This window comes from Cinclus cinclus (genome assembly GCF_963662255.1).
Source record: "Cinclus cinclus chromosome 1 unlocalized genomic scaffold, bCinCin1.1 SUPER_1_unloc_1, whole genome shotgun sequence".
Lineage (NCBI taxonomy): Eukaryota > Metazoa > Chordata > Aves > Passeriformes > Cinclidae > Cinclus > Cinclus cinclus.
Genome location: NW_026912031.1, coordinates 3,353 through 31,151, shown reverse-complemented (window position 1 = coordinate 31,151; position 27,799 = coordinate 3,353). Strand labels below are relative to the sequence as shown.

The 27,799-nt window shown below is 53.4% G+C and overlaps 1 protein-coding gene across 1 annotated transcript; it reads right to left on the bottom strand.

The window, feature by feature from the left end:
- Positions 1 to 59: 59 nt before the first annotated feature.
- On the bottom strand, positions 60 to 27,799 carry ADCK5 (aarF domain containing kinase 5; the record flags this gene model as incomplete). The annotated part of the gene is made up of 12 exons (XM_062514099.1): positions 60 to 934; positions 1,847 to 1,948; positions 2,805 to 3,123; positions 5,274 to 5,365; positions 9,604 to 9,682; positions 11,877 to 11,958; positions 15,248 to 15,331; positions 17,942 to 18,073; positions 20,369 to 20,482; positions 20,565 to 20,705; positions 22,164 to 22,364; positions 27,724 to 27,799. Coding segments are annotated over 12 exons (1,528 nt in total), but the record flags the coding sequence as incomplete, so codon positions are not given.

The window sequence follows — 27,799 nt, the reverse complement described above, 5'->3', positions numbered from 1 at the left end:
CAGATGTTTCCGGCTGATTTTTTGGGTCCTTTCCGAGATTTGGAGGATTTTTGGGCGTTCCCAGCTGTTCCCCAGGTGTTTTTTGGGCGGGATTTTGTTGTTGTTGTTGTTGTTTTTTGGGCGCTTCCAGCTGCTCTCCAGATGTTTTTGGGGGGATTTTTGGGGAATTTTTGGGGGGGCGTTTCCAGCTGTTCCCCAGATGTTTTTTGTTTTTATTTTTGTTTTTTGTTGTTGTGTTTATTTGTTTGTTTTTTTTTTCTTTTCTTTTTTTGTGAGGACTTTTGGGATTTTTTTTTTGGCGTTTCCAGCTGTTCCCCAGATGTTTTTGGGTTTTTTTTGCGGGGATTTTTGGGAGTTTTTTTTTCGGCGTTTCCAGCTGTTCCCCAGATGTTTTTTTTTTTTTTTTTTTTTTTTTTTTTTTTTGCGCAATTTTTGGGAGTTTTTTTTTCGGCGTTTCCAGCTGTTCCCCAGATGTTTCCCAGGCGATTTCTGGGATCTCTTCCATTCGAGGATTTTTTAATTTCATTTCATTTGATTTGATTTGATTTCATTTCTTTTATTTGATTTTATTTTCTTCATTTGATTTCATTTATTTTATTTTATTTTATTTTATCGATTTCATTTCATTTATTTTATTTTATTCATTTCATTTCATTTCATTTCATTTCATTTATTTTATTTTATTTTATTGATTTCATTTCATTTATTTTATTTTATTTTATTTTATTAATTTCATTTCATTTCATTTCATTTCTTTTATTTTATTTTATTTTATTGATTTGATTTGGTTGATTTTTTTGGGCACTTCCGGGTTGTTTGGCGCCCCCTTCAGGCGCGCAGCACCTGCTGCAGGTGAGCCCCGAGGGGCAGCGCCCCCCAGCGGCTCAGGAGCCGCAGCGCGGCCTCGGCCAATCGGAACCGCAGCCGCTCCAGCCTGGGGGGAGGGGACAGGTGAGGACACCTGAGCAGCCCCAAAAACTCACCTGAGCTCACCTAAACTCACCTGAGCTCACCCAAACTCACCTGAGCTCACCTAAGCTCACCTGAGCTCACCTAAACGCACCTGAGCACCCCAAAAACGCACCTGAGCTCACCTAAACTCACCTGAGCTCACCTAAGCTCACCTGAGCACCCAAAAACTCACCTGAGCTCACCTAAACTCACCTGAGCTCACCTAAACTCACCTGAGCACCCCAAAAACGCACCTGAGCTCACCTAAACTCACCTGAGCTCACCCAAACTCACCTGAGCACCACAAAATCACCTGAGTACACAAAAACCCACCTGAGCACCCCCAAGAATACACCTGAGCTCACCTAAACTCACCTGAGCACCCCAAAAACTCACCTGAGCTCACCTAAACTCACCTGAGCACCCCGAAAACTCACCTGACTGTCCTAAAAACTCACCTGAGTACCCCAAAATGCACCTGAGCACCCCAAACCTCACCTGAGCTCACCTGTCCCAACCCTCACCTGAGCCCAGTCCCACCCCCCTCACCTGAGCCCCCCACCCTCACCTGACCCCTTCCCCTCACCTGAGCACCCCCAATCCTCACCTGACCCCTCCCCCTCACCTCCCCATCACCTGTCCCCTCCCCCTCACCTGACCCCTCCTTCTCACCTGTCCCCTCCCCCCTCACCTGAGCATCCCCAATCCTCACCTGTCCCCCCTCACCTGTTCCCCTCACCTGTCCCCTCCCCCTCACCTCACCCCCTCACCTGTCCCCCCTCACCTCCCCCTCACCTGTCTCACCTGTCCCCTCCCCCTGACCCCTCCCCCTCACCTGAGCACCCCCAATCCTCACCTGTCCCCCTCACCTGTCCCCCTCACCTGTCCCCCTCACCTGAGGGCCAGCTCGAACTTGAGGCTCTCCCAGCCCAGGTGCAGTCGCTGCCGCAGGGACCCCCCGGGCCCCCCCCGCAGGCGGCTCCAGCTGCGCACGGCGCTGTGGGGGAGGGGCGGGCACACCTGAGGCTCACCTGGGGCTCACCCGGGCGGCCCAACGCCCCTCCCCCATCATTTCAAACTCACCTGGGCGCCCCCGACACCCCCAAACACTGCCCCGAGCGCGCCTGAGCACACCTGGCACGCGTGACACTCGTGACACACCTGGGGCACACCTGAGATCACGTGAGCACAGCTGGCACACGCCTGCAACACACCTGAGCACACCAGGAACACATGGGACACACACGATACACCTGTCTGCACCTGAGATCACCTGGCACACACCTGGCACACCTGTGGCATGCACACACACCTGTCACACACACCTGTCACACACGCACACACACCTGTGACACACACACACCTGTCACACACGCACACACCTGTGACACACCTGTGACACACCTGTAACACACACACACACACCTGTCTCACACACACACACCTGTGACACACACACACCTGTCACACACCTGTGACACACCTGTCACACACACACACACACCTGTCACACACGCACACACCTGTGACACACACCTGTGACACACCTGTAACACACACACACACCTGTCTCACACGCACACACCTGTGACACACACACACCTGTAACACACGCACACACACCTGTGACACACACCTGTGACACACCTGTAACACACACACCTGTGACACACCTGTCACACACCTGTCACACACCTGTCACACACACACACCTGTAACACACACACACACCTGTCACACACACACCTGTCACACACACACACACACACACCTGTCACACACCTGTCACACACCTGTCACACCCCCCCCCCCCCACGACACCCCCTCCCCGCACCCACCCACCTGTCCCTCACCTGCGCGCCATGATGCCGTAGCGGTCCGCAGGTGCGCCCAGCGCGGCGTGCACGCTCCTCACCGTGTTGATGTTGCGGAACACGAGCAGCATCGGCCGCGGCAGCGCCCGCAGGACGCTCAGCACGTGCGGGAACCTGTGCGCCGCCATCTTCCGCATGTAACCTTTCTCCTCCTCGCTCAGGTGTCCCTCGGGTGCGCCCTGCAGGTGGGTCCCTCCGGCCGCCGCCTCGCGCTTCAGGTGAGCTCCGGGAGGGCCGAGGAGCCGAGAGTGGCGGCTCAGGGGGCGCTGCATCAGCATTTCTGAGAACAGGAAATAGTCTGGGGGGGGGAAAGGTGAGTGCAGGTGAGCTCAGGTAACTCCCAGGTAACCCCCAGGTGACCTCAGGTAACCCCAGGTACCCAGAGCTGCATCAGCATTTCTGAGAACAGGAAATAGTCTGGGGGGGGGGGGAAAGGTGAGTGCAGGTGAGCTCAGGTAACCCAAGGTAACTCCCAGGTGACCTTAGGTAACTCCCAGGTACCCAGAGCTGCATCAGCATTTCTGAGAACAGGAAATAGTCTGGGGGGGGGAGGGGGAAAGGTGAGTGCAGGTGAGCTCAGGTAACTCCCAGGTAACTCCCAGGTGACCTCAGGTAACCCCCAGGTGACCCCCAGGTGACCCCCAGGTGACCTCAGGTACCCAGAGCTGCATCAGCATTTCTGAGAACAGGAAATAGTCTGGGGGGGGGGAAGGTGAGTGCAGGTGAGCTCAGGTAACTCCCAGGTAACCCCCAGGTGACCTCCAGGTAACCCCAGGTAACCCCCAGGTGACCCCCAGGTGACCCCCAGGTGACCTCAGGTAACTCCCAGGTAACTCCCAGGTAACCCCCAGGTAACCCCAGGTACCCAGAGCTGCATCAGCATTTCTGAGAACAGGAAATAGTCTGGGGGGGGAAAGGTGAGTGCAGGTGAGCTCAGGTAACTCCCAGGTAACCCCCAGGTGACCTCCAGGTAACTCCCAGGTAACCCCCAGGTGACCTCCAGGTAACCCCAGGTAACCCCCAGGTGACCCCCAGGTGACCTCAGGTAACTCCCAGGTAACCCCCAGGTGACCTCCAGGTAACCCCAGGTACCCAGAGCTGCATCAGCATTTCTGAGAACAGGAAATAGTCTGGGGGGGGGGAAGGTGAGTGCAGGTGAGCTCAGGTAACCCAAGGTAACTCCCAGGTAACCCCCAGGTAACCCCCAGGTGACCTCAGGTAACTCCCAGGTAACTCCCAGGTAACCCCCAGGTGACCTCAGGTAACCCCAGGTACCCAGAGCTGCATCAGCATTTCTGAGAACAGGAAATAGTCTGGGGGGGGGAAAGGTGAGTGCAGGTGAGCTCAGGTAACCCAAGGTAACCACAGGTAATCCCAGGTGACCTCAGGTCACCTCCAAGTAACTCCCAGGTGACTTCAGGTACTCCCAGGTAACCCCAGGTAACCCCAGGTAAGTCCAGGTGACCTCAGGTGACCTCAGGTAACTCCAGGTGAACTCCAAAACCTCCGAGATTTGGGCTCCATTTCTGGGCTCCCCTTCCCCCAAATTTTTGGGGTCTTTTCCCCTCAAATTTTTGGGGGTCCCATTTTTGGGGTCTCATTTTTTGGGCTCCCCTTCCCCAAATTTTGGGCTCCCATTTCCTCCCATTTTCGGGGTCCGCTCCTCGATTTTCAGGGTCCCCCCTCCCCAATTTTTGGGGTTCGCTGCCCCCAATTTTGGGGGTCCCATTTTTGGGTTCCCTTTTTGGACTCCCCCCCATTTTTGAGGTTCCCCCCTCCCCAATTTTTGGGGTTCACTCCCCCCAATTTTGGGGGTCCCATTTTTGGGTTCCCTTTTTGGACTCCCCCCCATTTTTGAGGTTCCCCCCTCCCCAATTTTTGGGGTTCACTCCCCCCAATTTTGGGGGTCCCATTTTTGGGTTCCCTTTTTGGACTCCCCCCCATTTTTGAGGTTCCCCCCTCCCCAATTTTTGGGGTTCACTCCCCCCAATTTTGGGGGTCCCATTTTTGGGTTCCCTTTTTGGACTCCCCCCCATTTTTGAGGTTCCCCCCTCCCCAATTTTTGGGGTTCACTCCCCCCAATTTTGGGAGTCCCATTTTTGGGTTCCCTTTTTGGACTCCCCCCCCATTTTTGAGGTTCCCCCCTCCCCAATTTTTGGGGTTCACTCCCCCCAATTTTGGGGGTCCCATTTTTGGGTTCCCTTTTTGGACTCCCCCCCCATTTTTGAGGTTCCCCCCCTCCCCAATTTTTGGGGTTCACTCCCCCCAATTTTAGGACCCCATTTATTTTTGAGCTCCCATTTTGACATCTCATTTCTCTCCTCCCCAACCCCCCCCAAATTTTCCCCGCTCGTTTCCCCCTTAATTTCTAGGTGGGGTGGGGTGGGGGGGGGTGTCCCATTTTTTGGGGGTCTCATTTTTTTGGGGTTCACCCCCCCCCCTGCTCACCTTGCACCCCGAGTTCGGCCGCCCGGGCTCTCATGGCCTGGAGGTCCCGCAGCACGATCGCCCTCCAGAGCCCGCACAGCGACGCTCGCTCCCTGAAATGGCATTTGGGGACCCCCCTTTAAATTTGGGGACCCCCCCCATTTAAATATGGGGACCCCCCCCTTTAATTTTGGGGACCCCCCCATTTAAATTTGGGGACCCCCCCCCCTTTAAATTTGGGGACCCCCCCCTTTAAATTTGGGGACCCCCCTTTAAATTTGGGGACCCCCCCTTTAAATTTGGGGACCCCCCTTTAAATTTGGGGACCCCCCACCTTTAAATTTGGGGACCCCCCCTTTAAATTTGGGGACCCCCCCTTTAAATTTGGGGACCCCCCATTTAAATTTGGGGACCCCCATTTAAATTTGGGGAACCCCCCATTTAAATTTGGGAACCCCCCCCATTTAAATTTGGGGACCCCCCCCTTTAATTTTGGGGACCCCCCTTTAAATTTGGGGACCCCCCCCTTTAAATTTGGGGACCCCCCCCTTTAAATTTGGGGACCCCCCTTTAAATTTGAGGACCCCCCGTTAAATTTGGGGGACCCCCCTTTAAATTTGGGGACCCCCCCCCCTTTAAATTTGGGGACCCCCCTTTAAATTTGGGGACCCCCCACCTTTAAATTTGGGGACCCCCCTTTAAATTTGGGGACCCCCCACCTTTAAATTTGGGGACCCCCCCCTTTAAATTTGGGGACCCCCTTTAAATTTGGGGACCCCCCACCTTTAAATTTGGGGACCCCCCGTTAAATTTGGGGGACCCCCCTTTAAATTTGGGGACCCCCCCCCTTTAAATTTGGGGACCCCCCTTTAAATTTGGGGAACCCCCCCCTTTAAATTTGGGGACCCCCCTTTAAATTTGGGAACCCCCCCCTTTAAATTTGGGGGACCCCCCCCCTTTAAATTTGGGAACCCCCCCCTTTAAATTTGGGGAACCCCCCCTTTAAATTTGGGAACCCCCCCCTTTAAATTTGGGGACCCCCCTTTAAATTTGGGAACCCCCCCCTTTAAATTTGGGGACCCCCCTTTAAATTTGGGAACCCCCCCCTTTAAATTTGGGGACCCCCCACCTTTAAATTTGGGGACCCCCCCCTTTAAATTTGGGGGACCCCCCTTTAAATTTGGGAACCCCCCCCTTTAAATTTGGGGACCCCCCCTTTAAATTTGGGGACCCCCCCCCCTTTAAATTTGGGGAACCCCCCCCTGTAAATTTGGGGACCCCCCACCTTTAAATTTGGGGACCCCCCCCTTTAAATTTGGGGGACCCCCCTTTAAATTTGGGGACCCCCCCCCTTTAAATTTGGGGAAGCCCCCGTTCATTTTTTTGGGGTCCCTCCCCATTTTTTGGGGTCCCTCCACTCCATTTTTTAGGCTCCCCCCTCCATTTTTTGGGGATCTCTCCCATTTTTTAGGGTCCCTCCCTCCATTTTTTGGGGTCCCTCCACTTTTTAGGATCCCTCCATTTTTGGGGTCCCTCCCTCCAATTTTGGGGTCCCTCCCCATTTTTTGGGGTCCCCCCTCCATTTTTGGGATCCCCCCTCCATTTTTTGGGTCCCTCCCCATTTTTTGAGGACCCGCCCCCTTTATTTTTGGGGTCCCCCCTCCATTTTTTGGGGTCCCCTCCTCCATTTTTTGGGGACTCCCCCTTCATTTTTGAAGGATCTCTCCCAATTTTTGGGGTCCCCTCCATTTTTGGGGTCCCCTCCATTTTTGGGGTCCCCCCCTCCATTTTTGGGGTCCCCTCCATTTTTTGGGGTCCCCTCCATTTTTGGGGTCCCTCCACTCCATTTTTTGAGGTCCCCCCACATTTTTTGCCTCTTTCCCAGAATTTTGGGGTCCCCCGGGATTTTTGGGGTCTCCCCTAATTTTTTGGGGACCCCCCCCCTTTTTTTGGGGTCCCCCCGAACTTTTCTGGGCCTCCCCTAATTTTTTGGGGTCTCCCCAATTTTTTGGGGTCCCTGCCCACATTTTTTTTTTGGGCTCTTCCCCAGAATTTTGGTGTCCCCCCCTGGGGATTTTTGGGGTTCCCTCACTGGGATTTTTTTTGGTCCTCCCCAGGATTTTTGGGGTCTCTCCCTGGGGATTTTTGGGGTCCCCCCCGGGGATTTTTGGGGATCCCCCACTGAGATTTTTGGGGTTCCCTCACTGGGAATTTTGGGGTCTCTCCCAGGATTTTTGGGGTTCCCCCCGGGAATTTTTGGGGTCCCCCATGGAAATTTTGGGATTCCCCCCCTCCCTGGGGAATTTTGGGGTCTCTCACTGGCGATTTTTGGGGTTCCCTCACTGGGATTTTTGGGGTTCCCACCCAGAATTTTTGGGGTCCCCCCCAGGATTTTTGGGGTCTCCTCCCTGGGGATTTTTGGGGTTCCCACCCGGGATTTTTGGGGTCCCACCACTGAGATTGTTGGGATCCCCTCACTGAGATTTTTGGGGTCTCTCACTGGCGATTTTTGGGGTTCCCCCACTGGGATTTTTGGGGTCCCCTCACTGGGAATTTTGGGGTTCCCCCACTGAGATTTTTGGGGTCCCCTCACTGAGATTTTTGGGATCCCCTCACTGAGATTTTTGGGGTCTCTCCCAGAATTTTTGGGGTCTCCTCCCTGGGGATTTTTGGGGTCCCCTCACTGAGATTTTTGGGATCCCCTCACTGAGATTTTTGGGGTCCCCTCACTGAGATTTTTGGGATCCCCCCACTGAGATTTTTGGGGTCTCTCACTGGCGATTTTTGGGGTTCCCCCACTGAGATTTTTGGGATCCCCTCACTGAGATTTTTGGGGTTCCCTCACTGGGATTTTTGGGGTTCCCCCACTGAGATTTTTGGGGTCTCTCACTGGCGATTTTTGGGGTTCCCTCACTGGGATTTTTGGGGTCTCTCACTGGCGATTTTTGGGGTTCCCTCACTGGGATTTTTAGGGTCTCTCCCAGGATTTTTGGGGTCTCCTCCCTGGGGATTTTTGGGGTCCCCTCACTGAGATTTTTGGGATCCCCTCACTGAGATTTTTGGGGTCTCTCACTGGCGATTTTTGGGATCCCCTCACTGAGATTTTTGGGATCCCCCACTGAGATTTTTGGGATCCCCTCACTGAGATTTTTGGGGTCTCTCACTGGCGATTTTTGGGGTTCCCTCACTGGGATTTTTGGGGTTCCCCCACTGAGATTTTTGGGGTCCCCTCACTGGGATTTTTGGGGTTCCCTCACTGAGATTTTTGGGATCCCCTCACTGAGATTTTTGGGGTCTCTCACTGGCGATTTTTGGGATCCCCTCACTGAGATTTTTGGGATCCCCTCACTGAGATTTTTGGGGTCCCCTCACTGGGAATTTTGGGGTTCCCCCACTGAGATTTTTGGGGTCTCTCACTGGCGATTTTTGGGGTTCCCCCACTGAGATTTTTGGGATCCCCTCACTGAGATTTTTGGGATCCCCTCACTGAGATTTTTGGGGTCCCCTCACTGGGAATTTTGGGGTTCCCCCACTGAGATTTTTGGGGTCTCTCACTGGCGATTTTTGGGGTTCCCCCACTGAGATTTTTGGGATCCCCTCACTGAGATTTTTGGGATCCCCTCACTGAGATTTTTGGGGTTCCCTCACTGGGATTTTTGGGGTTCCCCCACTGGGATTTTTGGGGTTCCCACCCAGAATTTTTGGGGTCCCCCCGAGGATTTTTGGGGTCCCCCCCAGGATTTTTGGGGTCTCCTCCCTGGGGATTTTTGGGGTTCCCACCCGGGATTTTTGGGGTTCCCCCACTGAGATTTTGGGGTTCCCCCACTGAGATTTTTGGGGTCTCTCACTGGCGATTTTTGGGGTTCCCTCACTGGGATTTTTAGGGTCTCTCCCAGGATTTTTGGGGTCTCCTCCCTGGGGATTTTTGGGGTCCCCTCACTGGGATTTTTGGGATCCCCTCACTGAGATTTTTGGGGTTCCCTCACTGGGATTTTTAGGGTCTCTCCCAGGATTTTTGGGGTCTCCTCCCTGGGGATTTTTGGGGTCCCCTCACTGGGATTTTTGGGATCCCCTCACTGAGATTTTTGGGGTTCCCTCACTGGGATTTTTAGGGTCTCTCCCAGGATTTTTGGGGTCTCCTCCCTGGGGATTTTTGGGGTCCCCTCACTGGGATTTTTGGGATCCCCTCACTGAGATTTTTGGGGTTCCCTCACTGGGATTTTTGGGGTCTCTCACTGGCGATTTTTGGGGTTCCCCCACTGAGATTTTTGGGGTCCCCCCACTGAGATTTTTGGGGTCCCCCCACTGGGATTTTTGGGGTCCCCCTCGGTTATTTTTGGGGTGCCCCCACCTCTCGCTCAGGCTCTCGTACAAGCCGTGGTCCAGCAGCACCAGCTGCGCTTTCCCGTCGGGGCCCCGGCGAACCAAAACTGCGCCCCCCAAAAAAAGAAAAATTAAAAAAAAAATTTTAAAAACCCCAAAATTTTGAAGGGGAACCCCAAAAAATTTTGGGGTCTTCCCCTCTCCCCCGCCCCCCAACTGCAGTTTTTGGGGTCCCATTCCCCAATTTTTGGGATCCCATTCCTCAATTTTTGGGGTTTGTTCCTCCCAGTTTTTGGGGTTCCCCCCCCTCACCCCAATTTTTGGGGTCCCCCCCCTCCTCATTTTTGGGGTCCCTAAAACCCAATTTTTTGGGGTCCCATTCCCCAATTTTTGGGGTCCCCCCACTCCTCATTTTTGGGGTCCCTAAAACCCAATTTTTTGGGGTCCCATTCCCCAATTTTTGGGGTCCCCCCACTCCTCATTTTTGGGGTCCCTAAAACCCAATTTTTTGGGGTCCCATTCCCCAATTTTTGGGGTCCCCCCACTCCAATTTTTGGGGTCCCTCACTCCCATTTTTGGGTTCCATTTTTGGGGTCCCATCCCCCATTTTTGGGGTCCATTCCCCAATTTTTGGGGTCCCCCCCTCCCCATTTTTGGGGTCCCTACACCCCAATTTTTTGGGGACCCCCACTCCATTTTTGGGGTACCCCCTCCCCATTTTTGGGCTCCATTTTTGGGGTCCCATCCCCCATTTTTGGGGTCCCTAAAACCTAATTTTTTGGGGTCCATTTTTGGGGTCCCATTCCCCAATTTTTGGGGTCCCCCCACTCCAATTTTTGGGGTCCCTCACTCCCATTTTTGGGTTCCATTTTTGGGGTCCCATCCCCCATTTTTGGGATCCCCTCACCCCAATTTTTTGGGGACCCCCTCCCCATTTTTGGGCTCCATTTTTGGGGTCCTCTCACCCAATTTTTGGGGTCCCCCCCTCCCCATTTTTGGGGTCCCCCCTCACCCCAATTTTTGGGTCCATTCCCCCAATTTTGGGTTCCATTTTTGGGGTCTATTCCCCCAATTTTTGGGTCCCATTTTTGGGGTCCATTCCCCAATTTTTGGGATCCCATTTCCCCAATTTTGGGCTCAATTCACCCAATTTTTGGGATTTTTTTTCCCCCTAATTTTTGGGATTTTTTTTTTTTCCCCCACAATTTTTGGGATTTTTTTTTTCCCCCCAAAATTTTTGGGATTTTTTTTTTCCCCAATTTTTTGGGATTTTTTTTTTCCTCCCAAATTTTGAAATATTTTTTTTCCTCAATTTTTGTGACTTTTTTCCCCACCAATTTTTGGGATTTTTTTTTTCCACCCCAATTTTTGTGACTTTTTTTTCCCTCCCAATTTTTGGGATTTTTTTTTTCCCCCCCAACTTTTTTTTTTTAATTTTCCCTCCCAATTTTTGGGATTTTTTCCCCCCAATTTTTATGATTTTTTTTTTTTCTCCCAATTTTTGGGATTTCTTTTTTCCCCCCCAATTTTTTTTTTTAACTTCCCCCCCCCCAATTTTTGGGATTTTTTTACCCCCAATTTTTTTTCCCCCCAAATTTTGGTGACTTTTTCTTCCCCCCAATTTTTGGGATTTTATTTTTCCCCCCCAAAATTTTTTTTTTATTTTCTCCCCCAATTTTGGGGATTTTTTTTTCCCCCCCAATTTTTGGGATTTTATTTTTCCCCCCCCCAAGTTTTTTTTTTTTTTTATTTCCCCCCCCAATTTTTGGGATTTTCCCCCCCCCCCCCCCCCATTTTTGGGATTTTTTTTCCCCCCCAATTTTTGGGATTTTTTTTCCCACAATGTTTTTTTTTTTCCCCGCATTTTTTTTTTTCCCCCCCAATTTTTGGGATTTTTTTTCCCCCCCAAATTTTTTTTTTTTACTTTCCCCCCCAATTTTTGGTATTTCCCCCCCCCCCCCCCCCCCCCAATTTTTGGGATTTTTTTTCCACCCAATTTTTGGGATTTTTTTTCCCCCAATTTTTTTTTTTTTATTTCCCCCCCCAATTTTTGGGATTTTTTTCCCCCCCCAAAATTTTTTTTTTTTATTTCCCCCCCAATTTTTGGGATTTTTTTTTCCCCCCGAAAATTTTTTTTTTTTAATTTCCCCCCCAATTTTTGGGATTTTTTTTTTCCCCCCCAAAATTTTTTTTTTTTTTATTTCCCCCCCAATTTTTGGGATATTTTTTTTTCCCCCCCAAAATGTTTTTTTTTTAATTTCCCCCAATTTTTGGGATTTTTTTTTTTTTTTCCCCAGGTACCGTTCCCGGGGTGCGGATCCGCGTGGATGAACCCGGTGTAAAAAATCTGCTCAGCAAAAACCTGGATCAGCTTCTCTGCGGTCTGGGGAGGGGGAATTTAGAGGGGAGGGGGTTTTGGGAAACCCAAAAATATCCCAAAAAAATCAGCCGTGAAATCACCCCAAAAATCCCCTAAAAATCACCCCAAAAATATCCCAAAAATCACCCAAAAAAATCCCCTAAAATCTCCCAAAAATCCCCCAAAAATCCACTTAAAGTACCCCAAAAATATCCCAAAAATATCCCAAAAATCCCCAAAAAATCCCCCCAAAAATATCCAAAAAAATCCCCTAAAAATCACCCCAAAAATATCCCAAAAATCACCTAAAAAATCCCCTAAAATCTCCCAAAAATCCCCCAAAAATCCACTTAAAGTACCCCAAAAATATCCCAAAAATATCCCAAAAATCCCCAAAAAATCCCCCCAAAAATATCCAAAAAAATCCCCTAAAAATCACCCCAAAAATATCCCAAAAATCACCTAAAAAATCCCCCAAAATCTCCCAAAAATCCCCCAAAAATCCACTTAAAGTACCCCAAAAATATCCCAAAAATATCCCAAAAATCCCCAAAAAATCCCCCCAAAAATATCCAAAAAAATCCCCTAAAAATCACCCCAAAAATATCCCAAAAATCACCCAAAAAATCCCCTAAAATCTCCCAAAAAACCCCAAAAATCCACTTAAAGTACCCCAAAAATATCCCAAAAAATCCCCTAAAAATCACCCCAAAAATCCCCTAAAAATCCACTTAAAATCCCCCAAAAATATCCCAAAAATCCTGCCAAAAATATCCCAAAAAAACCCTAAAAAATATCCCAAAAATCCCCAAAAAATCCCCCCAAAAATATCCAAAAAAATCCCCTAAAAATCACCCCAAAAATCACCCAAAAAATCCCCTAAAATCTCCCAAAAAATCCCCCAAAAATCCACTTAAAATACCCCAAAAATATCCCAAAAAACGCCTAAAAATATCCCAAAAATCCCCAAAAAATCCCCCCAAAAATATCCCAAAAAATCCCCTAAAAATCACCCCAAAAATATCCCAAAAATCACCCAAAAAATCCCCTAAAATCTCCCAAAAATCCCCCAAAAATCCCCTAAAAATCACCCCAAAAATATCCCAAAAAAACCCTAAAAATATCCCAAAAATCCCCCCAAAAATATCCCAAAAAATCCCCTAAAAATCACCCCAAAAATCCCCTAAAAATCCACTTAAAATCCCCCAAAAATATCCCAAAAAAACCCTAAAAAATATCTCAAAAATCCCCAAAAAATCCCCCCAAAAATCCCCAAAAAATCCCCCCAAAAATATCCCAAAAAATCCCCTAAAAATCACCCCAAAAATCCCCTAAAAATCACCCCAAAAATATCCCAAAAAATCCCCCAAAAATCACCCCAAAAATCCCCTAAAAATCACCCCAAAAATATCCCAAAAAATCCCCCAAAAATCCACTTAAAGTACCCCAAAAATATCCCAAAAAAACCCTAAAAATATCCCAAAAATCCCCCCAAAAATCACCCCAAAAATCCCCTAAAAATCACCCCAAAAATATCCCAAAAATCACCCAAAAATCCCCTAAAAATCCCCCAAAAAATCCCAAAGAAACTAAAAAAAAAAAATCCCCAAAAATTTCCTTTAAAATTCCCCAAAAAAATCGCCCCAAATTCCCCCCGGGACCCCCCAAAAATTCCCCCAGGATCCCCCAAAATCCCCCAAAAATCCCCCCAGGACCCCCCAAATTCCCACAAATCCTCCCAAATTTCCCAAAAATCCCCCAAATCCCCTCAAATCCGCCCAAATTCCCCCAGGCTCCCAAAAATCCCCCCCAAATCCCCTCAAATCCCCCCAAAAATCCCCCAGGACCCCCCCAAATCCCCCCCAAATTCCCCCAAATCCCCCCAGGACCCCCCCAAATCCCCCCCAAATTCGCCCAAATTCCCGCCACGACCCCCCAAATTCCCCAAAATTCCCCAAATCCCCCGCCCCCCCAGGGCCCCCTACACCCCCCCAAATTCCCCCAAATTTACCACCAGGACCCCCCAATTCCCCAAAAATGCCCCAGGATCCCCCAAATCCCCCCAATCCCCCCGAAATCCCCCCAAATCCCCCAAATCCCCCAAATCCCCCCAATCTCCCCAAATCCCAAATCCCCCCCAAATTCCCCCCAAATCCCCCCGGGACCCCCTAAATTCCCCCCAAATCCTCCAAATCCCCCCCAAATCCCCCAAATCCCCCCAAATTCCCCCCAAATCCTCCCAAATCCCCCCCAAATCCCCCAAATCCCCCCAAATTCCCCCCAAATCCCCCCGGGACCCCCCAAATCCCCCCCAATCTCCCCCAAATCCCCCCAAATCCCAAATCCCCCCCAAATTCCCCCCAATCCCCCGGGACCCCCCAAATCCCCCCCAATCCCCCCCAAATCCCCCCCAATCTCCCCCCAATCCCCCCAAATCCCAAATCCCCCCCAAATCTCCCCAAATCCCCCCAAATTCCCCCCAAATCCCCCCGGGACCCCCCAAATTCCCCCCAAATCCCTCCAAATCCCCCCAATCCCCCCAAATCCCCCCCAAATCCTCCCCAAATCCCCCCCAATCCCCCCCAGTCCCCCCAAATCCCCCCGGGACCCCCAAATCCCCCCCAAATCCCCCCCAATCCCCCCAATCCCCCCAATCCCCCGGGACCCCCCAAATCCCCCCAATCTCCCCCCAATCCCCCAAATCCCCCCCAAATCCCCCAAATCCCCCCAAATCCCCCCAAATCCCCCCCAAATCCCCCCCAATCCCCCCCAATCCCCCCCAAATCCCCCCAAATCCCCCCCAAATCCCCCCCAATCCCCCAAATCCCCCCCAAATCCCCCCAATCCCCCCAATCCCCCCCAAATCCCCCCAATCCCCCCAATCCCCCCCCAAATCCCCCCCAATCCCCCCCAATCCCCCCCAAATCCCCCCCAAATCCCCCCCAATCCCCCCCAAATCCCCCCCCAAATCCCCCCCAATCCCCCCAAATCCCCCCCAAATCCCCCCCAATCCTCCCCAATCCTCCCCAATCCCCCCAATCCCCCCCAAATCCCCCCCAATCCCCCCCAATCCCCCCCAAATCCCCCCAATCCCCCCCAAATCCCCCCCCAATCCCCCCCAAATCCCCCCCCAATCCCCCCCAAATCCCCCCCAATCCCCCCCAAATCCCCCCAATCCCCCCCAAATCCCCCCCCAATCCCCCCCAAATCCCCCCCCAATCCCCCCAAATCCCCCCCAATCCCCCCCAAATCCCCCCCCAATCCCCCCCAATCCTCCCCCAATCCCCCCAATCCCCCCGGACCCCCCACTGACGTCTCGGAGCCCCAGCCCCAGCTCCTCGATCCCTCGGACGTTGCTGATCTTGCAGCCCTCGCAGAAATCGGCCGTGAGGACGCGCTGGGCACGGACGGACGGACGGACGGACACGGGGACAGGTGACACCGGGACGTCATTGCCGGCCACAGCCGGCCCGTGCCGGGTGTGCCCCGGGTGTGTCCCCAGGTGTGTCCCCAGGTGTGTCCCAGGTGTGTCCCCAGTTGTGTCCCCGGGTGTGTCCCAGGTGTATCACAGGTGTGTCCCCAGGTGTGTCCCCAGGTGTGTCCCAGGTGTGTCCCAGGTGTGTCCCCGGGTGTGTCCCAGGTGTGTCCCCAGGTGTGTCCCAGGTGTGTCCCAGGTGTGTCCCCAGGTGTGTCCCCAGGTGTGTCCCCGGGTGTGTCCCCGGGTGTGTCCCAGGTGTGTCCCCAGGTGTGCCCCCAGGTGTATCACAGGTATGTCCCAGGTGTGTCCCAGGTGTGTCCCAGGTGTGTCCCAGGTGTGTCCCAGGTGTGCCCCCAGGTGTGTCCCCAGGTGTGTCCCAGGTGTGTCCCAGGTGTGTCCCCGGGTGTGTCCCAGGTGTGTCCCCAGGTGTGTCCCAGGTGTGTCCCAGGTGTGTCCCCAGGTGTGTCCCCAGGTGTGTCCCCGGGTGTGTCCCCGGGTGTGTCCCAGGTGTGTCCCCAGGTGTGTCCCCAGGTGTGTCCCCGGGTGTGTCCCCCGGGTGTGTCCCAGGTGTATCACAGGTGTGTCCCCAGGTGTGTCCCCAGGTGTGTCCCCAGGTGTGTCCCAGGTGTGTCCCAGGTGTGTCCCCAGGTGTGTCCCCAGGTGTGTCACAGGTGTGTCCCCAGGTGTGTCCCCGGGTGTGTCCCAGGTGTATCACAGGTGTGTCCCCAGGTGTGTCCCCAGGTGTGTCCCCCGGGTGTGTCCCAGGTGTGTCCCAGGTGTGTCCCCAGGTGTGTCCCTGGGTGTGTCCCAGGTGTATCACAGGTGTTTCCCCAGGTGTGTCCCCAGGTGTGTCCCCAGGTGTGTCCCCCGGGTGTGTCCCAGGTGTGTCCCAGGTGTGTCCCAGGTGTTTCCCAGGTGTGTCCCAGGTGTGTCCCAGGTGTGTCCCAGGTGTTTCCCAGGTGTGTCCCAGGTGTGTCCCAGGTGTTTCCCAGGTGTGTCCCAGGTGTGTCCCAGGTGTGTCCCAGGTGTGTCTCACCTTGCTGCAGTGTCCCCAGTGCACACGTGGCACTGTCACCCCCCTCAGGTGTCCCCAGGTGTGTCCCAGGTGTGTCCCAGGTGTGTCTCACCTTGCTGCAGTGTCCCCAGTGCACACGTGGCACTGTCACCCCCCTCAGGTGTCCCCAGGTGTGTCCCCAGGTGCGTCCCCAGGTGTGTCCCAGGTGTGTCCCAGGTGTGTCTCACCTTGCTGCAGTGTCCCCAGTGCACACGTGGCACTGTCACCCCCCTCAGGTGTCCCCAGGTGTGTCCCAGGTGTGTCCCCAGGTGTGTCCCAGGTGTGTCCCAGGTGTGTCTCACCTTGCTGCAGTGTCCCCAGTGCACACGTGGCACTGTCACCCCCCTCAGGTGTCCCAGGTGTGTCCCCAGGTGTGTCCCAGGTGTGTCCCAGGTGTGTCTCACCTTGCTGCAGTGTCCCCAGTGCACACGTGGCACTGTCACCCCCCTCAGGTGTCCCAGGTGTGTCCCAGGTGTGTCCCCAGGTGTGTCCCAGGTGTGTCTCACCTTGCTGCAGTGTCCCCAGTGCACACGTGGCACTGTCACCCCCCTCAGGTGTCCCCAGGTGTGTCCCCAGGTGTGTCCCAGGTGTGTCCCAGGTGTGTCTCACCTTGCTGCAGTGTCCCCAGTGCACACGTGGCACTGTCACCCCCCTCAGGTGTCCCCAGGTGTGTCCCCAGGTGCGTCCCCAGGTGTGTCCCAGGTGTGTCCCAGGTGTGTCTCACCTTGCTGCAGTGTCCCCAGTGCACACGTGGCACTGTCACCCCCCTCAGGTGTCCCAGGTGTGTCCCCAGGTGTGTCCCAGGTGTGTCCCAGGTGTGTCTCACCTTGCTGCAGTGTCCCCAGTGCACACGTGGCACTGTCACCCCCCTCAGGTGTCCCCAGGTGTGTCCCAGGTGTGTCCCCAGGTGTGTCCCAGGTGTGTCCCAGGTGTGTCTCACCTTGCTGCAGTGTCCCCAGTGCACACGTGGCACTGTCACCCCCCTCAGGTGTCCCAGGTGTGTCCCCAGGTGTGTCCCAGGTGTGTCCCAGGTGTGTCTCACCTTGCTGCAGTGTCCCCAGTGCACACGTGGCACTGTCACCCCCCTCAGGTGTCCCCAGGTGTGTCCCAGGTGTGTCCCCAGGTGTGTCCCAGGTGTGTCCCAGGTGTGTCTCACCTTGCTGCAGTGTCCCCAGTGCACACGTGGCACTGTCACCCCCCTCAGGTGTCCCAGGTGTGTCCCCAGGTGTGTCCCAGGTGTGTCCCAGGTGTGTCTCACCTTGCTGCAGTGTCCCCAGTGCACACGTGGCACTGTCACCCCCCTCAGGTGTCCCAGGTGTGTCCCCAGGTGTGTCCCAGGTGTGTCCCCAGGTGTGTCCCAGGTGTGTCTCACCTTGCTGCAGTGTCCCCAGTGCACACGTGGCACTGTCACCCCCCTCAGGTGTCCCCAGGTGCGTCCCCAGGTGTGTCCCAGGTGTGTCCCAGGTGTGTCTCACCTTGCTGCAGTGTCCCCAGTGCACACGTGGCACTGTCACCCCCCTCAGGTGTCCCAGGTCTCTCCCGCACCGCTCCGAGTTCCGCGCCTCGTTCTCGAAATCCAGCTCCAGGGCCAGCGTGCCCTTCAGCTCCTGGGGACAGGTGAGGCTCAGGTGAGACAGGTGAGATACAGGTAAGACACAGGTGAGATACAGGTGGGATACACGTGTAACACAGGTGAAATACAGGTATGATACAGGTGAGATACAGGTATGATACAGCTGGGACACAGGTGGGACACAGGTGAGATGCAGACATGACACGCGAGGCAGAGGCAAGACAGGTGAGACACAGGTGAGACACAGCTGACAGGTGAGACAGGTGACACACAGGTGAGACACAGGTGACACAGGTGACACACAGGTGACACAGGTGAGACAGGTGACAATCACGGACAGCATACCCTACAGCTCCTGGGGACAGGTGACAGGTGAGGCAGGTAAGACGGGACGCAGGTGAGACAGATGACACACAGGTGATACAGAGGACACAGGTGAGATACACGTGAGACAGGTGAGACACAGGTGACACAGGGTGCACAGGTGACAATCAGGGACAGCACCCTTTCAGCTCCTGGGGACACACAGGGACAGGTGGGACAGGTGAGACAGGACACAGGTGGCGCAGGTGAGACACACGAGACAGGTGACACAGGTGAGACGGGGGGTGCAGGGGACAATCAGGGACAGCATCTCCTTCAGCCCCTGGGGACAGGTGAGACACAGGTGAGACAGGTGGCACAGATGATACACAGGTGGCACAAGTGATACAGGTGAGACAGGTGACAATCAGGGTCAGGTATTGCAGGTGTGCCTCACCTGCAGCACCCAGCCCAGGGCGAAGTCGGGGTGCATGAACTCAGCAGAGCAATGGGATGGTGGGGACAGGTGTGCCCAGGTGCCCCCAGGTGTGCCCAGGTGTATCCCAGGTGTACCCAAGTGTGCCCAGGTGTGCCCAGGTGCACCCAGGTGTGCCTCACCTGCAGCATCCAGCCCAGGGCGAAGTCGGGGTGCATGAACTGAGCAGAGCAATATGATGGTGGGGACAGGTGTGTCCAGGTGCCCCAAGGTGTGCCCAGGTGCGCTCAGGTGTATCCCAGGTGTGCCCAGGTGCACCCAGGTGCGTCCCAGGTGTCTCCAGCTGTACCCAGGTGTATCCCAGGTGTGCTCAGGTGTATCCCAGGTGTGCCCAGGTGCACCCAGGTGTGTCCCAGGTGTCTCCAGCTGTACCCAGGTGTATCCCAGGTGTGCCCAGGTGTACCCCAGGTGTGCCCAGGTGTGCCTCACCTGCAGCACCCAGCCCAGGGCGAAGTCGGGGTGCATGAACTGAGCAGAGCAATATGATGGTGGGGACAGGTGTGTCCAGGTGCCCCCAGGTGTGCCCAGGTGCGCTCAGGTGTATCCCAGGTGTGCCCAGGTGCACCCAGGTGTGTCCCAGGTGTCTCCAGCTGTACCCAGGTGTATCCCAGATGTGCCCAGGTGTACCCCAGGTGTGCCCAGGTGCACCCAGGTGTGTCCCAGGTGTGCCCAGGTGTATCCCAGGTGTGCCCAGGTGCACCCAGGTGTGTCCCAGGTGTGCCCAGGTGTATCCCAGGTGTGCCCAGGTGCACCCAGGTGTGTCCCAGGTGTCTCCAGCTGTACCCAGGTGTATCCCAGGTGTGCCCAGGTGCACCCAGGTGTGTCCCAGGTGTCTCCAGCTGTACCCAGGTGTATCCCAGGTGTGCCCAGGTGTACCCCAGGTGTGCCCAGGTGTGCCTCACCTGCAGCACCCAGCCCAGGGCGAAGTCGGGGTGCATGAACTGAGCAGAGCAATATGATGGTGGGGACAGGTGTGTCCAGGTGCCCCCAGGTGTGCCCAGGTGCGCTCAGGTGTGTCCCAGGTGTCTCCAGCTGTACCCAGGTGTATCCCAGGTGCGCTCAGGTGTATCCCAGGTGTGCCCAGGTGCACCCAGGTGTGTCCCAGGTGTCTCCAGCTGTACCCAGGTGTATCCCAGGTGTGCCCAGGTGTATCCCAGGTGTGCCCAGGTGCACCCAGGTGTGTCCCAGGTGTCTCCAGCTGTACCCAGGTGTATCCCAGGTGTGCCCAGGTGCACCCAGTTGTGTCCCAGGTGTCTCCAGCTGTACCCAGGTGTATCCCAGGTGCGCTCAGGTGTATCCCAGGTGTGCCCAGGTGTGCCCAGGTGCACCCAGGTGTGTCCCAGGTGTGCCCAGGTGTATCCCAGGTGTGCCCAGGTGTGCCCAGGTGCACCCAGGTGTGTCCCAGGTGTGCCCAGGTGTATCCCAGGTGTGCCCAGGTGCACCCAGGTGTGTCCCAGGTGTCTCCAGCTGTACCCAGGTGTATCCCAGGTGTGCCCAGGTGTACCCCAGGTGTGCCCAGGTGTGCCTCACCTGCAGCACCCAGCCCAGGGCGAAGTCGGGGTGCATGAACTCCACCAGGCGCAGCAGCAGCTCCAGGGTCCTCATGTCCCCCTCGAAACGATCCCGCAGGTCCAGGTACTGCACCTGGCGAGGGGGAGGCGTCACCTGGCTCACCTGGGCACGGCACGGACCCCTCACCTGTCCCCCAGGTGTCCCCGTGTCACACCTTGACGGCCACGGGGGTCCCGTCGGGGAGGGTGGCTCGGTGCACCTGGGCCAGGCTGGCGGCGGCCACGGGCTCGTAATCGAAATCCCGGAACATTCTGGAAGGTGTGGTCTGGAAATCCTCCAGGAACAGCTCGTCCACCTGGGACAGGTGAGGGACAGGTGAGGGACAGGTGAGGGACAGGTGAGGGACGCTGGGGACGTTGGGGACCGGTGTGGGACAGGTGAGGGACAGGTGAGGGACACTGGGGACAGGTGAAACAGGAGTGGGACAGGTGAGAGACACAGGGAACATTGGGGACATTGGGGACAGGTGAGAGACAGGTGAGGGGGCATTGGAGGACAGGTGAGGGGATAGAGAGGACCGGTGAAGGGACATTGGGGACAGGTGAGAGACAGGTGTAGGACAGGTGTGGGACATGTGAGAGGACATTGGGGACAGGTGAGAGGATGGAGAAAACAGGTGAAGGGACATTGGGGACAGGTGAAGAACACTGGGGACAGGTGAGGGGATATTGGTGACAGGTTAGGGACAGGTGAGGGGACATTGCAGACAGGTGTGGGACATTTGGGACAGGTGAAGGACAGGTAAGGGACAGGTGAGAGACATTTGGGACATTGGGGAATCCTCCAGGAACAGCTCGTCCACCTGGGACAGGTGAGGGACAGGTGAGGGACACTGGGGACAGGTGTGGGACAGGTGAGACAGGAAGGGGACAGGTGAGGGGAGACTGGGGACAGGTGGGGAATCCTCCAGGAACAGCTCATCCATCTGGGACAGGTGAGGGACAGGTGAGGGACAGGTGAGGGACAGGTGAGGGACATTGGGGAACCACCTTATTCTCCTGTCACCTGCAGTGTCCCCAGTGTCCCCAATCCCCCCCATGTCCCACCTGTCCCACCTCCCCCCCATGTCCCACCTGTCCCCAATGCCCCCTAAGTCCCACCTGTCCCACCTGTCTCACCTGTCCCACCTCCCCCCCATGTCCCACCTGTCCCACCTGTCTCACCTGTCCCCAATCCCCCCAATATCCCACCGGTCTCCAGTGTCTCCAATGTCCCACCTGTCCCCAATGCCCCCTAAGTCCCACCTGTCTCACCTGTCCCACCTCCCCCCCATGTCCCACCTGTCCCACCTGTCTCACCTGTCCCCAATCCCCCCAATGTCCCACCTGTCCCCAATGTCCTCAATCCTCCCAATGTCCCACCTGTCCCACCTGTCCCCCGTGTCCCCAATGCCCCCTAAGTCCTACCTGTCCCACCTGTCCCACCTGTCTCACCTGTCCCCAATCCCCCCTATGTCTCACCTGTCCCACGTGTTCCCAATGTCCCCAATCCCCCCCAATGTCCCACCTGTCCCCAATGTCCCCAATCCCCCCATGTCCCACCTGTCTCACCTGTCCCCAATGTCCCCAATCCCCACTATGTCTCACCTGTCCCACCTGTCCCCAATGTCCCCAATCCCCCCCAATGTCCCACCTGTCTCACCTGTCCCCAATGTCCCACCTGTCCCCAATGTCCCCAATCCCCCTAAGTCCTACCTGTCTCACCCGTCCCACCTGTCCCACCTGTCCCCACCCCCCAGTGTCCCCGCCGTCACCTCCCGGTGTCCCCGGGGGCTGGCGCTGTCCTCGAGCGGCCGCAGCGTCGTGGTCACCTCAGGTGGCAGCAGGTGATCGAAGGCACAGAGCCCCTGGCCCAGCTTGACGTAGAGACCCCCGTTAGAGAGCGCCCCCTGCAGGATGCGCTGCCCCGCCCGCAGGTGACACCTGGACATGGCCGACAGGTAACAGGGGTCGTCCTGGGGACACAGGTGAGAGACAGGTGAGTGATACAGGGGTGTGATACAGGTGTGATACAGGTGTGATACAGGTGTGTGATACAGGTGTGTGATACAGGTGTGTGATACAGGTGTGTGATACAGGTGTGTGATACAGGTGTGATACAGGTGTGATACAGGTGTGTGATACAGGTGTGTGATACAGGTGTGATACAGGTGTGATACAGGTGTGTGATACAGGTGTGATACAGGTGTGTGATACAGGTGTGTGATACAGGTGTGATACAGGTGTGTGATACAGGTGTGTGATACAGGTGTGATACAGGGGTGTGATACAGGTGTGATACAGGTGTGTGATACAGGTGTGATACAGGTGTGTGATACAGGTGTGTGATACAGGTGTGATACAGGTGTGATACAGGTGTGTGATACAGGTGTGTGATACAGGTGTGAGATACAGGTGTGATACAGGTGTGATACAGGTGTGTGATACAGGTGTGATACAGGTGTGATACAGGTGTGTGATACAGGTGTGATACAGGTGTGTGATACAGGTGTGTGATACAGGGGTGTGATACAGGTGTGATACAGGTGTGTGATACAGGTGTGATACAGGTGTGTGATACAGGTGTGTGATACAGGTGTGTGATACAGGTGTGATACAGGTGTGATACAGGTGTGTGATACAGGTGTGTGATACAGGTGTGTGATACAGGTGTGTGATACAGGTGTGATACAGGTGTGTGATACAGGTGTGTGATACAGGTGTGTGATACAGGTGTGATACAGGTGTGTGATACAGGTGTGTGATACAGGTGTGTGATACAGGTGTGATACAGGTGTGTGATACAGGTGTGATACAGGTGTGATACAGGTGTGTGATACAGGTGTGATACAGGTGTGTGATACAGGTGTGTGATACAGGTGTGATACAGGTGTGTGATACAGGTGTGTGATACAGGTGTGTGATACAGGTGTGTGATACAGGTGTGTGATACAGGTGTGTGATACAGGTGTGATACAGGTGTGTGATACAGGTGTGTGATACAGGTGTGTGATACAGGTGTGATACAGGTGTGTGATACAGGTGTGTGATACAGGTGTGTGATACAGGTGTGATACAGGTGTGTGATACAGGTGTGATACAGGTGTGTGATACAGGTGTGATACAGGTGTGATACAGGTGTGTGATACAGGTGTGTGATACAGGTGTGTGATACAGGTGTGTGATACAGGTGTGATACAGGTGTGTGATACAGGTGTGTGATACAGGTGTGTGATACAGGTGTGTGATACAGGTGTGATACAGGTGTGTGATACAGGTGTGTGATACAGGTGTGTGATACAGGTGTGATACAGGTGTGTGATACAGGTGTGATACAGGTGTGTGATACAGGTGTGTGATACAGGTGTGTGATACAGGTGTGTGATACAGGTGTGTGATACAGGTGTGTGATACAGGTGTGATACAGGTGTGTGATACAGGTGTGTGATACAGGTGTGTGATACAGGTGTGATACAGGTGTGTGATACAGGTGTGATACAGGTGTGTGATACAGGTGTGTGATACAGGTGTGTGATACAGGTGTGTGATACAGGTGTGATACAGGTGTGTGATACAGGTGTGTGATACAGGTGTGATACAGGTGTGTGATACAGGTGTGATACAGGTGTGATACAGGTGTGTGATACAGGTGTGTGATACAGGTGTGAGATACAGGTGTGATACAGGTGTGATACAGGTGTGTGATACAGGTGTGATACAGGTGTGATACAGGTGTGTGATACAGGTGTGATACAGGTGTGTGATACAGGTGTGTGATACAGGGGTGTGATACAGGTGTGATACAGGTGTGTGATACAGGTGTGATACAGGTGTGTGATACAGGTGTGTGATACAGGTGTGTGATACAGGTGTGATACAGGTGTGATACAGGTGTGTGATACAGGTGTGTGATACAGGTGTGTGATACAGGTGTGTGATACAGGTGTGATACAGGTGTGTGATACAGGTGTGTGATACAGGTGTGTGATACAGGTGTGATACAGGTGTGTGATACAGGTGTGTGATACAGGTGTGTGATACAGGTGTGATACAGGTGTGTGATACAGGTGTGATACAGGTGTGATACAGGTGTGTGATACAGGTGTGATACAGGTGTGTGATACAGGTGTGTGATACAGGTGTGATACAGGTGTGTGATACAGGTGTGTGATACAGGTGTGTGATACAGGTGTGTGATACAGGTGTGTGATACAGGTGTGATACAGGTGTGTGATACAGGTGTGTGATACAGGTGTGTGATACAGGTGTGATACAGGTGTGTGATACAGGTGTGTGATACAGGTGTGTGATACAGGTGTGATACAGGTGTGTGATACAGGTGTGATACAGGTGTGTGATACAGGTGTGATACAGGTGTGATACAGGTGTGTGATACAGGTGTGTGATACAGGTGTGTGATACAGGTGTGTGATACAGGTGTGATACAGGTGTGTGATACAGGTGTGTGATACAGGTGTGTGATACAGGTGTGTGATACAGGTGTGATACAGGTGTGTGATACAGGTGTGTGATACAGGTGTGTGATACAGGTGTGATACAGGTGTGTGATACAGGTGTGTGATACAGGTGTGATACAGGTGTGTGATACAGGTGTGTGATACAGGTGTGTGATACAGGTGTGTGATACAGGTGTGATACAGGTGTGATACAGGTGTGATACAGGTGTGTGATACAGGTGTGATACAGGTGTGATACAGGTGTGATACAGGTGTGTGATACAGGTGTGATACAGGTGTGATACAGGTGTGATACAGGTGTGATACAGGTGTGATACAGGTGTGTGATACAGGTGTGATACAGGTGTGTGATACAGGTGTGTGATACAGGTGTGATACAGGTGTGTGATACAGGTGTGTGATACAGGTGTGTGATACAGGTGTGATACAGGTGTGTGATACAGGTGTGTGATACAGGTGTGTGATACAGGTGTGATACAGGTGTGTGATACAGGTGTGTGATACAGGTGTGTGATACAGGTGTGTGATACAGGTGTGATACAGGTGTGTGATACAGGTGTGTGATACAGGTGTGATACAGGTGTGTGATACAGGTGTGATACAGGTGTGATACAGGTGTGTGATACAGGTGTGTGATACAGGTGTGATACAGGTGTGTGATACAGGTGTGATACAGGTGTGATACAGGTGTGTGATACAGGTGTGATACAGGTGTGTGATACAGGTGTGTGATACAGGTGTGATACAGGTGTGTGATACAGGTGTGATACAGGTGTGTGATACAGGTGTGTGATACAGGTGTGATACAGGTGTGTGATACAGGTGTGATACAGGTGTGTGATACAGGTGTGATACAGGTGTGATACAGGTGTGTGATACAGGTGTGTGATACAGGTGTGATACAGGTGTGTGATACAGGTGTGATACAGGTGTGATACAGGTGTGTGATACAGGTGTGATACAGGTGTGTGATACAGGTGTGATACAGGTGTGATACAGGTGTGTGATACAGGTGTGTGATACAGGTGTGATACAGGTGTGTGATACAGGGGTGTGATACAGGTGTGATACAGGTGTGATACAGGTGTGTGATACAGGTGTGTGATACAGGTGTGTGATACAGGTGTGATACAGGTGTGTGATACAGGTGTGTGATACAGGTGTGTGATACAGGTGTGATACAGGTGTGTGATACAGGTGTGATACAGGTGTGATACAGGTGTGTGATACAGGTGTGATACAGGTGTGTGATACAGGTGTGTGATACAGGTGTGTGATACAGGGGTGTGATACAGGTGTGTGATACAGGTGTGTGATACAGGTGTGATACAGGTGTGATACAGGTGTGATACAGGTGTGTGATACAGGTGTGATACAGGTGTGATACAGGTGTGATACAGGTGTGTGATACAGGTGTGATACAGGTGTGTGATACAGGTGTGTGATACAGGTGTGTGATACAGGTGTGTGATACAGGTGTGATACAGGTGTGATACAGGTGTGTGATACAGGTGTGTGATACAGGGGTGTGATACAGGTGTGTGATACAGGTGTGTGATACAGGTGTGTGATACAGGTGTGTGATACAGGTGTGATACAGGTGTGTGATACAGGTGTGTGATACAGGTGTGATACAGGTGTGTGATACAGGTGTGTGATACAGGTGTGTGATACAGGTGTGTGATACAGGTGTGTGATACAGGTGTGATACAGGTGTGTGATACAGGTGTGATACAGGTGTGATACAGGTGTGTGATACAGGTGTGTGATACAGGGGTGTGATACAGGTGTGATACAGGTGTGATACAGGTGTGATACAGGTGTGTGATACAGGTGTGATACAGGTGTGTGATACAGGTGTGTGATACAGGTGTGTGATACAGGTGTGATACAGGTGTGTGATACAGGTGTGTGATACAGGTGTGTGATACAGGTGTGATACAGGTGTGATACAGGTGTGATACAGGTGTGTGATACAGGTGTGTGATACAGGTGTGTGATACAGGTGTGTGATACAGGTGTGTGATACAGGTGTGATACAGGTGTGATACAGGTGTGATACAGGTGTGTGATACAGGTGTGTGATACAGGTGTGTGATACAGGTGTGATACAGGTGTGATACAGGTGTGATACAGGTGTGTGATACAGGTGTGTGATACAGGTGTGTGATACAGGTGTGATACAGGTGTGATACAGGTGTGATACAGGTGTGTGATACAGGTGTGATACAGGTGTGTGATACAGGTGTGATACAGGTGTGTGATACAGGTGTGTGATACAGGTGTGTCTCAGGTGTGTCTCCACCTTCCCCCACAGCCCCACAATTTCTCCCCCACCCCAAAATTCCCCAAAATTCCCCCCAAATTCTCCCCAAAATCCCCAAATTCCCCCCAAATCCTCCCAAAAATTCCCCAAATCCTCCCAAAATCCCCCCAAAATCCCCCAAATTCCCCCCAAAATTCCCCAAAATGCCCCAAAATGCCCCAAATTTCCCCCAAAATGCCCCAAAATTCCCCAAATCCACCCAAAATCCCCCCAAAATCTCCCCAAAATCCCCCCAAAATCCCCCAAAATTCCCCAAATTTCCCCCAAAATGCCCCAAAATTCCCCAAATTCCCCCAAAATCCCCCCAAAATCCCCCCAAAATTCCCCCAAAATCCCCCAAATTTCCCCCAAAATTCCCCAAATTTCCCCCAAATTTCCCCAAATCCACCCAAAATCCCCCCAAAATTCCCCAAAATCCCAAAAAATCCCCCAAAATCCCCCCAAATCATCCCTAAATTCCCAAAATCCCCCCCAAAATTCCACCAAATCCCCCAAAATTCCCCAAATTTCCCCCCCAGAATCGGCCCCCACCTCTCGAAGCCCCCTCAGCTCCACCTTCGTCGTCCACCAATAATCGAGGGAGATGTGGAGCCCCACGGAGAGAGAC